Source organism: Aquarana catesbeiana, linkage group LG08 (genome assembly GCF_042186555.1).
Source record: "Aquarana catesbeiana isolate 2022-GZ linkage group LG08, ASM4218655v1, whole genome shotgun sequence".
Classification (NCBI taxonomy): domain Eukaryota; kingdom Metazoa; phylum Chordata; class Amphibia; order Anura; family Ranidae; genus Aquarana; species Aquarana catesbeiana.
In genome coordinates, this window is record NC_133331.1 from 93,764,291 (window position 1) to 93,780,575 (window position 16,285).

At 42.1% G+C, this 16,285-nt stretch overlaps 1 protein-coding gene across 4 annotated transcripts in view; it reads left to right on the forward strand.

Moving 5' to 3' along the window:
• The window catches only part of TWNK (twinkle mtDNA helicase), a 38,675-nt gene extending 24,448 nt beyond the window's left edge, over positions 1-14,227 (forward strand). For all 4 annotated transcript variants that reach the window (XM_073596161.1, XM_073596162.1, XM_073596160.1 and 1 more), the window contains exon 6: positions 12,412-14,227. In XM_073596161.1, the coding sequence (XP_073452262.1) occupies positions 12,412-12,663 (252 nt within the window). In that variant the 3' untranslated portion in view covers positions 12,664-14,227. The remainder of the gene's footprint in view (positions 1-12,411) is intronic.
• Positions 14,228-16,285: the final 2,058 nt, after the last annotated feature.

Genomic DNA, 16,285 nt, shown 5'->3' on the forward strand with positions numbered 1-16,285 from the left:
AGTGGGCAAATAAAGGGTTAAATGCGCCCATGTAGCACCGCTGCCGAAGCGCTTTGTAGGTGCTTCGGCAGCAGTGCCTATTCATTTCAATGGGCAGGAGCGGTGTGTACATCGCTCCTTCGCCACTCCAAAGATGCTGCTCGCAGGACTTTTTCTAACGTCCTGCCAGTGCAGCATCCCAGTGTGAGAGCACTCTGGCTTTCACACTGGGACTGCAGGGGAGGTGATTTTCAGGCACTTTACAGGCGCTATTTGGCATAAAAGCGCCTGAAAAACACCCCAGTGTGAAAGGGGTTTTAATTTGACCTATAAACTGTACAACTCAGTTGAACAACAAACTGAAATCTTTTAGGTGGAGGAAAGTAAAACAAAAACTAAAATAATATGGTTGCATAAGTGTGCACACCCTTAAACTAATACCTTGTTGAAGCACCTTTTGATTTTATTATAGCATGCAGTCTTTTTGGGTATGAGTCTATCAGCATGGCACATCTTGACTTGGCAATATTTGCCCACTCTTCTTTGCAAAAACACAAATGTGTCAGATTGCAAGGGCATCGCTGCGCATAGCCCCACAGACTTTCAATCGGATTCAGGTCTGGGCCTTTCCAAAGCTTTGGGTGGTTGTTATGCTGAATTTCCTCTTCGTGTTTAGCTTTCTAGCAGTAGCCTGAAGGTTTTGTGCCAATATTGATTGGTATTTGGAACTGTTCATAATCCCTGTAACTTGACTAATGCCCCTGTTCCAGCTGAAGAAAAACAGCCCCAAAGTATGAATCAGCCACCACCATGCTTCACTGTGGGTTTGTGTTCTTTTGGTGATGTGCAGTGTTGTTTTTGCGCCAAGTATTTCTTTTTGAATTATGGCCCAAAAGTTCATCCTTGGTTTCATAACACATTTTCCCACATGTTTTCGGAAGAATCCAGATGTGTTTTTGCAAAAATTTAGCTGGGTTTGGATGTTTTTCTTCGTAAGAAAAGGCTCTTGCTACTCTACCCCATAGCCCAGACATATGAATAATACGGGAGATTGTTGTCACATGTACCATACGGCCAGTACTTGCCAGATATTCCTGCAGCTAATTTAATGTTGCTGTAGGCCTCTTGGCAGCTTTTCTGACCAGTTTTCTTCTCGTCTTTCCATCAATTTTGGAGGGATGTGCAGTTCTTGGTAATGTCACTGTTGTGCCATATTTTCTCCACTTGATGATGACTGTCTTCACTGTGTTCCATGGTATATCTAATGCCTTGGAAATTCTTTTGTACCCTTTTCCTGACTGATACCTTTTTAACAATGAGATCCCTCTGATGCTTTGGAAGCTCTCTGCGGACCATGGCTTTGCTGTAGGATGCGACTAGAAAATGTCAGGAAAGACCTAATAGAACAGCTGAACTTTTTTGGGGGTTAATCAGAGGCACTTTAAATGATGGCAGGTGTGTACTGACTTCTATTTAACATGAGTTTGAATGTGATTGCTTAATTCCGAACACAGCTACATCACCACTTATAAGAGGGTTTCCACACTTATGCAACCACATTATTTTAGTTTTTTATTTTTACTTCCCCCTAAAAGATTTCAGATTGTTTTTCAATTGAGTTGTACAGTTTATAGGTCGCATTAAAGGTATAAAAAAAGTTCTGAAATTATTTATCTTTGTTTAATTGAAAAGCAGGGAAAATGGGATTATCGCGGTGCTATGAACAAATTGGAACACAATTAGTATAAAATCGTATTTTTATTAATGTAGAAAGCTAAAAAGTATATATAATTCGTACATATACATCATATACAAAAGAATCAAAAAAGGGAATACACTATACAATTTCAAATATTGACCGTCACCAGAGATGTTGAAAGGTGATCGATAGTCAATTCATCCCAACTAGTTTCGCCAATACATTGGCTTCATCAGGGGAATAGACAAAATAATACAAGATGATAAAAACACTAAAGAAAAAAATAGAAAAAAAATATATTATATATAGAATCCATATATCATAACATAATTCAAGTAAGCAGTCATGTCATAGAGGAATCACAGTATTGTCCAGCCTAGACCCCCAGCCTCCCAGCTCCCACATCAAGGACATACTGTGCCAGACTCCCAGGACAAGGAGTGGACGCCGCAAAGCGGCCGGGGACAGTGGTCACACTCAACCCTGGCTACAGGGGACCCAGAAGGGCGCCTAAAAAAGCTGGAACAGACATATTGGTAATGAGTATTTAATTATTTTTAACTGCTTCAGATCCGGGCCATTGTAAAATGACGTCAACAGCGCGGATCTGAAAAACTGGGACGACGTCCATTGACGTCGTCCCCTTTCCTCATTCCCAGCGCGCTCTCGTGAGCGCGCCTCGGGGAAAATCTGTGTTGGCCGTGTCCCTTGGACACAGCCAATCACAGATCGCTGTAAACGGCCAATCACAGCGGCCGTTTACAGCGCGATCGCCGCCTCCAATGAGAGATGATCTAAAAGGTAAACAATTGAGATCATCTCTCATTGCCGGCTCTCTCTCTCCTCACACAGAGACAGCGTGTGAGGAGAGAGAGATTCTGTGAGTAGTAAAACTACTAGTGTGCCCAAAAAGTGCCCAACAGTGCCCACAGTGACACCAATATAGTGCCATCTGTGCCCACCTGTGCACATCAGTGCCCACTTGTGCCATCAGTGCATCATCAGTGCCCGTCTGTGCCCATCAGTGCCCGTCTGTGCCCATCTGTGCCCATCAGTGCCCGCCTGTGCAGTGCGCATCTGTGCAATCAGTGCGCATCTGTGCAATCAGTGCGCATCTGTGCCAACTCATCAGTGCCCATCTGTGCCATCTCCTCAGTGCCCATCTGTGCCATCTCCTCAGTGCCCATCTGTGCCATCTCTTCAGTGCCCATCTGTGCCATCTCTTCAGTGCCCATCTGTGCCACCTCATCAGTGCCCATCTGTACTGCCTTATCAGTGCCCATCTGTGCTGCCTTATCAGTGCCCATCTGTGCCGCTTCATCAGTGCCCATCTGTGCCGCTTCATCAGTGCCCATCTGTGCCACCTCACCTGTGCCACATCAGTGCATATCTGTGCCCACCTGTGCCGCCTCATTAGTGTAAATCTGTGCACATCTGTGCTGCTTCCTCAGTGCTCATCTGCTGCCTCAGTGCCCATTTGTGCCGCCTCATCAGTGCCCATCAGTGCCCATCTGTGCCGCCTCATCAGTGCCTATCTGTGCGATCAGTGCCCACCTGTGCCGCCTCATCAGTGCACATCTGTGCCATCAATTAGTGCCACCTCATCAGTGCAGGCTTAGCACACAGCTGTGCAATCTCATAAACCACCAGCAGCCATGTCCAAAAAAAGCTTTTCCGCCGAGGAGGCATACCAAATTCTTTCTACGGCCGACGAGAGCAACGCGGAGCTCTATTTTTCAGATTCCCTCTCCAATTCAGATTCCCTCTCCAATTCGGATTCTGACGTAAATTACGAGCCAGTCCTCAGTAGTGAAACACTTACAGACTCGGAGGAAGAAACTCGGCCCGCCAAACGAAGGCGTTCTAGTGAGGAGGCAGTGGCATCCGCCAGCACCGCAGTGGCATCCGCCAGCACCGCAGTGGCATCCGCCAGCATCGCAGTGGCATCCACTAGCACTGCAGTGCCATCCACTAGCACCGCAGTGCCTCGGCAAGAAAGGCCAAGTACCAGTGGGGTGTCACCCCAGCCCCAAAGGGTTAGGTCCCATGCCAGCCTTCCCTTTGCACTTCAGAACCCCTTGTGGCTTCCTCCCAATTCAGGAGAAGCTAGCGTTCCCCCTTTCACGGCCCAGCCAGGAGTCCAGGTGGATACAGGGAATTTCACCCCAATTAATTTTTTTAATTTAATTTTTACGGAGGACATGTTGGCGTCAATTGTGGCCCAGTCCAACCTGTATGCACAGCAATTTATTTTGCAAAATCCCACATCATATTATGCCCGTCCCTATGAGTGGAGAGACCTGACAGTGGAGGAGTTCAAGGTTTTTTTGGGCCTCACATTGAATATGGGGCTCACTCAAAAAAACGAATTCCGTTCCTATTGGTCAACCCACCCCCTCCACCACATGCCGCTCTTCTCCGCGGTAATGCCCAGAACCAGGTATCTGATGATAATGAGGTTCCTACATTTCAGCGACAATACCCAGTGCCCTCCCCGAACTGATCCAAATTTTGACAGGCTTTACAAAATTCGCCCAATATTAAATTATTTTTCCGAAGTATTCCCCCAGCTGTTCACCCCGGACCAACAAATATGTGTAGATGAGTCCCTTGTGAAATTTAGCGGCAGGCTTAAAATTAAGCAATATATCCCCAGCAAAAGGGCCCGCTATGGGGTGAAGGTGTACAAACTATGTGACCGAGCCACAGGGTACACATATTCCTTCAGGGTGTACGAAGGGAAGGACACCCAGCTGCAGCCTCCTAATTGCCCGGACTACTTGGGAACCAGCGGGAAAGTTGTTTGGGACCTCATATACCCCCTACTCGACAAAGGATACCACCTGTATGTAGATAACTTCTACACTTCTCTGCCCCTGTTCCACAACCTTCATCAGAAGAAGACGCCAGCATGTGGCACCGTGAAAAAAAATCGGAAGGGCTTTCCTCAAAGTCTTGTTAATAAGAAGTTGAGAAAAGGAGAAACGGCATGTCTGCGTAACAAAGAGATTCTGGCAGTGAAGTGGAGGGACAGAAGGGATGTGTATATGTTGTCTTCCATCCACAACAACACCTATGTGGAAATCCCCAGAAGGAATGGCCCCATCCAGAAACCCACATGCATCCATCAATACAATTTGTTTATGGGGGGAGTCGACTTTAACGATCAAATGTTGGAACCATATCTTGCCTCAAGAAGGACATACCACTGGTACAAAAAAGTAGCGATTTATTTTTTTCAATTGGCCATATACAACTCCTATATCATTTACCGCAAATCCACCCAAAACCCCCAACGCTTCCTTGGCTACCTGGAGGAAATTTACACTGCCCTTATATTCCCGAACGGCCCACCAGTAAACATCCGATCAGATGTTGTTAGTCGACTCTCCGAGCCCCACTTTCCAGATAAACTCCCTCCCAGACCAACAGGCCAAAGACGCCAAAAAAGATGTAAGGTGTGTACCAGAGCAGGAGTCAGAAGAGACACATCTTATTATTGTGCAGAATGTCCTTCCGAACCAGGCCTCTGTATAGGTGAATGCTTCCGCCGTTACCATACTTCACTAAATTATTAGTGAAGTATGGTAACCGTAATCCTCAGTTCCTGCCTTCACACCCCTTATGCCACTGCCTGCTCTGTAACTGACCCTGGCTTGTTATTTGACCACGCTTCTGCCTGCCGATTTTGTACATACCGCTGCCTCATCTGGAACTGACCCTGGACTGTTTTTTCGACCATGCTTCTGCCTAACGATTCTGTACATACCTCTGCCTGATATGGAACTGACCCTGGACTGTTATTCGACCATGCTTCTGCCTAATGATTCTGTACATACCTTTGCCTGATCTAGAACTGACCTTGGACTGTTTGACCATGCCTCTTGCCTGCCTCTTGGACTGATCTTGTACCCTGCAACTGGACTAGTGGGATTCAACACAGGGGTCTCACATATGTGAGGGGCTCCAGAATAGTTTTTCTGGATGAAGAAAACAATTTTCTTTGTTTTCTCATTCCTAGATTAGGGTCTGGAGACTCGGAGGCTTCAAAGAGATTTGGGTGGGAGAAGCCTCTACCCCTGTCCCCATTCTGTCCTGAACGAGGCCCTACTTCTGCCTGCTGCCTGTAGGAGTTACTGCTGTCATGCCTCTGTTTGTCGCACTGACCACAGCACATGGACCTTGTTCCTGCCTACTACCAAGACCAATATTTTGGCACTGCTGACAATCTCTGCCTGCACTGACCCTGCACTGCACTGACCTATGGACAGTATCCCTGCCTGCTGCCTGTACTGACTATGGACAGTATTTCTGCCTGCTGCCTGAAAAATTGTGTTCGCTGTTGCTGACCAAGTCCCTGCCTGCTGCCTGGACCAGTGCTATCCTCCTGGGGACAACTATACTACTAAAACCACAGGTAATCTTTTGTTTCTCTTTGCTCAGCATAATGTATTTTGGGGTGTAATTCTTGGTATATGCATGCTATGTGTCCCTGGAACACCTGATGGTGTTCCTTGCATGTTGGATCTCTGTATGTGGCCAGGCTGTGTAAAGGTCTCACACATGTGGTATTGCCATACTCAGAAGGAGTGCCACAATGTATTTTGGGGTGTCATTTTTGCTATGTAAATGCTATGTGTTGGAAATATCCTATAAACGGACAACTTTGTGTAAAAAAAAAATGGGTTTTCATTTTTTTTCCACATATTCCAAAAACTTCTGGAAAAAAATGAACCATTCAAAAGACTCATTATGCCTCATAGATTATATGTTGGGGTGTTAGCTTTCCAAAATGGGGTCATTTTGTGGGCGTTTCCATTGTCCTGGTGCTCCAGGGCCTTCAAAAGTGTAATAGGTGGGTGAGAAATGAGATGTGTAATTTATGCTCCTAGAACACCTGAAGGTGCTACTTCAATGTTAGGCCTCTGTATGTGGTCAGGCTGTGTAAAAGTCTCACACATGTGGTATGGTTTTACTCAGGAGGAGTAGCAGAATGTATTTTGGGGTGTTATTTTTGCTATGTAAATGCTATGTGTTGGAAATATCTTATAAACGGACAACTTTGTGTAAAAAAAAAATGCATTTTCATTTTTTTCCACATTTTCCAAAAACTTCTGGAAAAAAATGAACCGTTCAAAAGACTCATTATGCCTCATAGATTATACGTTGGGGTGTTAGCTTTCCAAAATGGGGTCATTTTGTGGGCGTTTACATTGTCCTGGTGCTCCAGGACCTTCAAAAGTGTAATAGGTGGGTGAGAATCGAGATGTGTAATTTATGCTCCTAGAACACCTGAAAGCGCTACTTCAATGTTAGGCCTCTGTATGTGGTCAGGCTGTGTAAAAGTCTCACACATGTGGTATCGTTTTACTCAGGAGGAGTAGCAGAATGTATTTCGGGGTGTTATTTTTGCTATGTAAATGCTATGTGTTGGAAATATCTTATAAACGGACAACTTTGTGTAAAAAAAAATGCGTTTTCATATTTTTCCACATTTTCCAAAAACTTCTGGAAAAAAATGAACCGTTCAAAAGACTCATTATGCCTCATAGATTATACGTTGGGGTGTTAGCTTTCCAAAATGGGGTCATTTTGTGGGCGTTTCCATTGTCCTGGTGCTCCAGGGCCTTCAAAAGTGTAATAGGTGGGTGAGAAATGAGATGTGTAATTTATGCTCCTAGAACACCTGAAGGTGCTACTTCAATGTTAGGCCTCTGTATGTGGTCAGGCTGTGTAAAAGTCTCACACATGTGGTATCGTTTTACTCAGGAGGAGTAGCAGAATGTATTTCGGGGTGTTATTTTTGCTATGTAAATGCTATGTGTTGGAAATATCTTATAAACGGACAACTTTGTGTAAAAAAAAATGCGTTTTCATATTTTTCCACATTTTCCAAAAACTTCTGGAAAAAAATGAACCGTTCAAAAGACTCATTATGCCTCATAGATTATACGTTGGGGTGTTAGCTTTCCAAAATGGGGTCATTTTGTGGGCGTTTCCATTGTCCTGGTGCTCTAGGGCCTTCAAAATGTAATAGGTAGTCAACAAGTTAGATGGGTAATTTATGCTCCTTGAACACCTGATGATGCTCCCTGCATGTTGGGCCTCTGTATGTGGCCAGTTAGTGAAAAAGTCCCACACATGTGGTATTGTAATACTCAGGAGGAGTAGCGAATGTATTTTGTGGTGTCATTTGTGGTATGCACATTCCACGTGAGAGAAATAAGCTATTACAATGACAATTTTCTGAAAAAAATATAAAAAATAAAAAAAAAACCTTAATTTGCAAAGAATTGTGGGAAAAAATGACAACTTCAAATAACTCACCATGCCTCTTACTAAATACCCTGGAATGTCTACTTTCCAAAAAGGGGTCATTTGGGGGACATTTGTACTTTCCTGGCTTGTTATGGTCTCAAGAAAGGAGATGGGCCTCAGTACATCAGGTGTGATCAGATGTGATCATTTTTTTATGATTTGTACCATAGCTTGTAGACTCTATAAATTTCACACAGACCACATAATATCCACTAATTTGGGTTATTTTTACCAAAGATATGTAGCAGTATAAATTGTGGCCAACATTTATGAATAAAAATTGCTAATTTGCAAAATTTTATCACAGAAACGAAGAAAAAAGCATTTTTTTTCAAAATTTTCGGTCTTTTTTCATTTATAGCGCAAAAATTAAAAAACCCAGAGGTGATCAAATACCACCAAATGAAAGCTCTATTTGTATGAAAAAAAGGACAAAAAAATTGTTTGGGTACAGTGTTGCATGACTGAGTAATTGTCATTCAAAGTGTGAGAGCACTGAAAGCTGAAAATTGGTCTGGGCAGGAGGGGGGTTTAAGTGCCCAGTAAGCAAGTAGTTAATCAATTAATCATATGGGCAAAGCCTCAATTACATACCCTGGTTAAAGACACAAGAAACACACGAGAATGCACTGGGTAGATGACAGCACAATGCTTGAATGTTGAAATCATGGAATGTATGTATAACCATGAAAACTAAAAATAATATAGTGCATAATGATGGTATTAGTGGCATGTTAGTGGTGTTTAAAAATAAAAAACATGTTAGTAGCAAACGTAAATTGTAAAGAGTGGACAAATTAAGTATGTATAGACGCTTACTATAAAGATGCAAACACCAATGATGGTAATAGGATGCACACTATACATGGAATCCCGCCGTTAGAAATGCTGAACATGGGAGCCTCACCAGGATAGCCTCCAAATCAATTCAGCAGACTTGGTTGTCTGGTATGGATTCTATATATATATATATATATATATATATATATAAGTATATGATGTCAGCATAAAAGCTTCCAAACGATGTGTAGCTAAACATCAATAGAGGAGACAGAAGCTCCTCAGGGGGAGTTATTAATTTTACCTTAGTCAAACACCGCCAAGCCACAGCGCATATCCAGCAGCAATGAAATGAAAAAATGAAGAGGCAAGGCAGCCTTATATCTTTAGTTAATATTTTTTTATCGCAGAAACCTGACATTTTAACAGGGGTGTGTAGTTTTTTTTATATCCACTATGTGTGATGTCCTCCACCTGGCTGTGCTGTATAAGGGGAATGTGTAACGCTCAGAGCTGGATGAACAGAAATACAAATCTTTTGGCTGTTAAAATAGCTTCTTGGTATGTATTTTATCTGTCAATTTAGCTCATGGCCTAGAGTTCAGCTCTAATTATAATTTAGAAATTAAAACCAGGCGTTTTGGTTTAGGGAATATGCATAGACAGCTTGAATCAGCTTCAAGCTTCTGGCATCTTTTTGGTGGTGAGATCTCTCCTCTTCCCTTACCACAGAGCCAATAATAACGGGGTCAAATCTGTCACACCCCGAACTCTCATTTATTGGTTTAAAGGATAAGTTCACCTTTTGTAACATGTTACACCTATATCCTGGGTGTAACATATTACTGTAGCACTGGCCACCACACAAAGCTAAAATTATTTTGTGCATCAAGTTTGCGTTTTATGTCCTGCATCAAACACTGTATCAGTAATAGTATAATGGGTATTCATCCTAAAATACTGAGTGTGGTTACACGTACCTTTAAGAGAAATAGTAGAAATTCTATATGCTGTATGGAAAAATGTCTGCATTATGGAGGATTTAATCACAGTGTATGTAAACCGTAGCAATAAACTGTTAAATAGACAATAATACCTTGGATTACAAGCATAATTCGTTCCAGAAGCATGCTTGTAATCCACAAGTAGATTGATAAAAAGATATAGTGGAAACGCAGATTATTCGTTCCACAACCAAGGCTGTTGTATGCAGTACTGTATGTGGCCAGAGGTGCGGGGGCGCTAGTGATGCTCAGGAACTGTTGACACTTTCCGGTGCTTTGCCGCACGTTGCGCCCGCTCCACCCAGCTGGGAGTGTCTCCGAGTTCTCCAGCGCCCCAGGACCTCTGGCCACATAAGGTAATACATACACCAGCAGCTTGAATCCTACTCGTCTTGTGAGACAGCTCTCACAAATCAAGTCAGAATTTAAAAAAAAATATATCTCGTCTTGCGAAACACTCGTATAATGCGTTACTCGCAAACCGCGTTATCACTGTGCCTTTGTAAGCCTTTTGTTAAAGTGCCAAAATTATTGGTCAATCCTGACAGAAATCTAGCGTGCGGACAATACTAACCTAAAATCTTAGACATTGTTATGAGCCCAGTCTACATACCCCCATGGTATATAGAAGTGGAGGTGTTTTGTAGACCTAAGACTTCCTGTCCTAGGGTGTCAGTGATGCTGCTCCATAATTTACAGTACAGAAATTCATACAGTGAGCACTGTAGCAGCGAGTGTTACTGGCAGGATCAGCAGATTAAAATAAAGGATATACAATTAATAAAACAAATGCAGCCACCTCATCTAAGGACTGTTAAGCTAAAATGTATAACATTTTTGCTCTTGGCTTTTATACAGTTTATTTACTGAGGCTAAAAGGCAATTAAAAGATTTGTTGCTTATATTTGAAGATTGAAACTACTACTATAACTACTATGGTATGTATCGTTGTATACCAAGAAGATAGCAGTTAAAGAAGATAAAGTTGAAGTTTCCCAGAAAATAGCCTATGTAGTCAAGGGGCCCAATAGATAATCAAAAACTGTGCAGCTTTGTAAAAGAATGTTACTGCCTTGTTACTTGGATAAGTAAACTGTTGGACACTTACCTCCAGCATTACAGGGGTGAAAATCAACAGTTCTCACTTCCTAGCAACAAGGCAGGGCATGTGGGGACTGCTTACTGGGAGTTTTTTGGCCAGGGTTCCAGGGGGGACCAAATGGTCTACAGAGGTGTCAAACTCCGTTTCATTGCAGACCGCATCAGCCTTATGGTTGCCCTTCATGGGTCGGTTGTATCTGTAAGACTATATAAATATCTAGGGCTATGCAGAATAGCTGCAGGAACTCAACCACATGAAGAAAGGAGGAGGCGCACCTAAGTGTAGTATTTAGAACATAGTTTAATGTACAAAGTGTTGCACGTGCATTAAACTATTTTCTAAATAATACACTTAGGTGCGCCGCCCTCCTTTCTTCCATCATATTTCTTACAGAGTTTCTGGATACGCTCTGGGGATGGCTGGCACCTGAACTTCCTTTTGTACCACAGTTGTCAGAGACGACAGGATTTAAAACAAGGACTATTATTTCTTATCAACTGTGCAGATTTTCCTTTGTCATGTGCTGAAGTTTTAGGAACTTAACCACACCCTCCCCTGCTGAACTGCATTGAATGATGGGTGTGGCCAAATTGCACTGACAGTGGGAGGATCTTAAAAGGGCCATAAATACCAGTGCGTTATGTGTGGAGTTCAGAGATTTGCTATTCATAGTGCAGAGTTCAAGGGTGCACTGTGTACAGAGCACGCTACGTACAGAGTGCAGGGTTTAGGGTTCAGCTCTTTCACATGCTGTCCACATCTCTCTCTCGCTTGTAGGGAGATCATTGGTCAGCATCTATGCACCCAGGCACAGATGGTGATCACAAGCTTACCACGTGGAGCCCCATCCCACACTGCACCTTCATCTACATCTACCTTGTCCCTGCTGTGAGTGCAGGGCAGGCAGGGATCTGTGAGAGCCGCCAAGAGGAAAGCTGTTCTTGTAAACACAGAAGGCTTTTGTGTTTACAAGTAACAGTGGTAAGTGGGGAGCGGAGGGCAAGATCCAAAGGTTGTGGAACACAGTTATGCCACATTCCTGCTGAGAAAAAGCTCTGGGTGTGAGAGCCACATAAAATGGCCTGGCGGACCATTGCATTTGACACATGTGGTCTACAGGTGAGAAATTAAATCAAATGAATATTTTACAAAGTTTGGTATCTACTGGGGCCCCTTGAACTGCATAGGCTATTTTATTGAAAAGGTGTACTTAGGCTTTAAGGGCTCCATAGGAGGCAGGATGCTGACACATGGTGTAAAATGGATGTAGTTGATTACAGTCTTTACTGACATTAGACTCAAATTGCAAAGCATTAACACCAGGATAAGGATCTCCAGTTTTAGACACATGATTGTAATTTTTAAATCTTCGGGCTCTAACCTGAAAATAATTGTTGTTTAAAAAAAAAAAAAAGGATCCCTCTCTTTTTGTGTTAGTTTTGTGAATTGAGCCCATGTGTTGTCAGAGATTATATTTTTAAAATATATGTTGTGTCTCTTCTTTTTTTTTTTTTTTTCCCTGGCTCCAGGCCAGTCAGGAGGCTGATAATATTATGATCCTCCAGGACCGAAAGTTGACAAGTGGTCCAGGCAAGAGACATCTGCAAGTGGCTAAAAACCGATTTGATGGGGACGTGGGGGTTTTCTCTCTGGAATTCAACAAGGCCACGCTGACCTTTTCTTCCAAAGGCAAGGGGAAGGTGAAGAGAGTAAATAAGGAAAATGAGCCTTCTGCCAGCCCCACAACTCAGAAGCCATCAAAGAATAAACCTGAGAAGTAACTTTGTTCTGATCACAAATTGTGAGTTAAAGTTGCAAAGAATTTACTGATTTACAGGATTTTTTTTTACACATCATTGGATGTACTGCTTCCATATCGCAGAATGGTTCTGACTGTGACTACTGTTTACGCTTGGGGTGAATTTATACCAACTTGATCAAAGGCCAAGTGGAGGTGTGGTCTGTAGCAGCCAATAAGACTTCAGCTTTCATTGATTAAAGCTATTCTGATACGTTTTATGTATCTTAAGCTTTCGGGTAACTAGTACTCGCCTTTTAGGAACCACATTATTTCTGAGGACCTTGTGTTCAGTGATAACGCCATATTGGTTTTAAGCTTAATGGTTTTTTGCCATTTCACTTGTTTGTTATTTTTGCAAAGTTCTGTGTACTAGCAAGTCTAGGCACATTATTTGTACATTTGATGCTAAAGAAGAACTGCAACCAATGTCCCTTTTTCAATAGTTTTGTATAGAGTGAGGAAGGGTTGGAGTTCCACTTTGAGTGAGCCTTTAGGATAAGAAAACACTGGAGATCAGAGTGTCCCTAGAAAGAACTACCTCTTAAAGTGTCTGTATGACCCATTTCTTTATGCCGATTTACAAGAATGTCTGATGGATTGATCCAGGCCACACAGCTTGAAAGAGTTCCTTTCTCTGACATTATTCTGATATACTGTACGTTTATTACTACATCACTACAGGTACATCCTAATATAATTATATAAACCTGCCATTAAAACAGATCACTCTGCCATTCAGTGTTAAATATTTCTTCATGTATTTGGTTGACAACACAGAAGCTGATTTAGAGGGGGAATATATGAATGGAAAAAAGTGTATGTGTGTGTGATATATATATATATGTATATATATATATATATATGTATATATATATATATATATATATATATATATATATATATACATATATATATTGTACATAAAATGAGATGGCACACAAAATATTAAATACTGACTTATTAGGAGTTGACTGAACATTTGCAAAATATCCACAAAAGTGATAGCAGATGGTGGTCACAGAAAGTGGAATAAAGAACAGGATGACTGTTGGAAGAAGAATGTTAAAGGTGCTAACCATTCAAAAATAAAGTTTTGGGTGGTTGTGGTGGAATGATTCACCCACTGGCTGGTTTAAACTTGCAAGGGCTCCACTGGTTTAATGTACTGGTAAGCGTCTCTCGCTCTGCGTCCCCTCCACCAACTTTCTTTTTGTCTTTACTCCATATCTGTCACCTGTTATCCCACATAAGAAGCCTAGCTCTGACTGGTTTTAATGTTTAAATGTCAGTTGAAGAACATAGGTAAAGCAAACACTTATAAACTTTCATTAAGCTTTGAGGAGGTTTCTTAAATCGGATGGAGCACCTTTCAGGTCTACACAAGCAATGTGCAATGGTGGCTGTAACTTTAGACATTCTTCTAAGAGGCTTCAATAGGCTTTCAGCCAGCTAAAGCCTGTGTGACTGGGGCCTTACAGATCTTCGCATTTGCTGTTCTGAATGTTGTGAATTTTTAATAAAGCCAGGTTTATTTTTAAAGGAAACTTGTTTTTATATTTTTGTGTGCACACAACTCTTTCATATGTGTATTTATAAAAAATATCTCTTTTATGGACTTAATAGACTGATTATAAATCCTCCTCACAAATACATCTAATTACAGTATGACTTTCGCTTGAATTATTTGTGTAACCATAAGATAGATAAATTTGGGTCACTGTGAGACACAGAATACAGCAGGGACCTGTGAGGACGCGCATGCGCAGCAGGGAACCAGGAAGTGAAGCCGCACGGCTTCACTTCCTTATTCCCCTACCGAGGATGGCGGCGGCAGCAGCCGAGAGCCGAAGGACGGATCGGCTTTGGCTGCCGACACCGTGGGCTCCCTGGACAGGTAAGTGTTCATATATTAAAAGTCAGCAGCTGCAGTATTTGTAGCTGCTGGCTTTTAATATTTTTTTTCCAGCAAAACTCCGCTTTAAGTTTAAAAAAAAGTGCAAGTTTGGAGTTTTGATTTTTCTGATTTTGCTTGGTGCACGTTTTATCTGTTAGTAAAGGTAACCATACACTATGTGAATTTTGACCAGTTCCTGATGAACAAGCCAAAATTTGCTTAGTTGGTGGCTCTGTTGGCCAGTTCCCGCCCGACATACAGTGCCTCAGTTGAAAAATTGGAGGTGCCAGGCTGAAAATTGTTGACCAAACAGCAGCTACATCCAGCCAGATGTGGCCGATGTTCAGGTATATTGACATTCGGCTGGGACACCTATCAAAAGCCACAGTGGGAGATTCGTCCATCTGTGCTGTATAGCATGGTTAGAGGTACCTGTTAGATTTTTTTTTTTTTTTTTTTTTCATTCAACTGTTTTTGTTTAGTTATAGGAAAGAGGTTTCACCACTCATCCAAGGGACTTGTCAGGCATCCTTTTGAGGTGTAAGATGACTTGGTTACCTATGTGGGTATAATGGTTGGGGTTATGGTCCTGATATTCTTTTGAACTGAAAAAGCCACTTGGCTAAGATTTTTTGCACTTTTCAGGTAATCTTGAAGTTGTACAAGGGTTGGATCATAGCACAAGGTGTCATAAAAACATCCACTACATTTGAGACATAGATATTCAGGACCTGGGCCCTAGTAGCATTGTATTAACCCACCGTACAACAATGAATAGTTCTGAGGTACAAGGAGCAAATCTAGGGTGCATTGCACTCTTAGCTACAGTATAGGGCATATAACAAAGATCCAGTTCGAGAACCTCTTATGCTTGGTAAGCAAGTACCTTCTGAGTTCTGGCTCAGCTTGAAGCAAGATAGGAGCTCAGCTGCAGATTAAATGCATCAGTCATTGAATTGTGAATGATATTGGAATCGACTCATACTGATATAAAAAGCAAACTCACTGACAGACCTAAAAACTGTTGCCTGGTCCTGTGATTACTGACAAACTACAACATTACCATGGTTGACCCAAGATGTGCCTTTGGGATGAACTTGAAGGCAGCGCGTTCTGAGATGAACTCATGTCTGCATGGCTGACTTCAACAGCAGGCGACTACACAACACTCCCTTGCAGAGTGACTGTGACAACAAGTGGCAGCTGTTGCTGAAGGAAGAAGTGGGCCGAATGCATTACTGTACTGAGCATGAGATTCATGCCACTGTAACAGAAACTGACGTGTTTTGTTGCACATTAGAAGGTGTCTTTGGTGTCATTATGATACATTTCATTTGCGATTTGTTTTTACAGATGTTTGCTTAGCGTTGTGCATACACTATTTTGGTTTACTACAGCACTATATAATTTATGCTGATGTCGATAAATAAATTATGGTCTGTATGGAGTTTGCAGAAGCACGAGGTTGCTGCCTGAAAATTCTGTGTGAAGGTGCTACAAGAAAATCAATACAGTGTGAATAATTGATCTGCTTGACTTTTAGTTTGAGTTGCAATTAAACTGGATTATAAGTAGGAGCTAGGAGACCTTTTCTTATTTAGTGTATGAGTTACCTGACCCATGTCTCCAGGTAATATATACACATGGCAGCCTGGCAGGTTATTGGGGTTCTTGTATATCATCACTACTTATTACAAAATGTGGTATC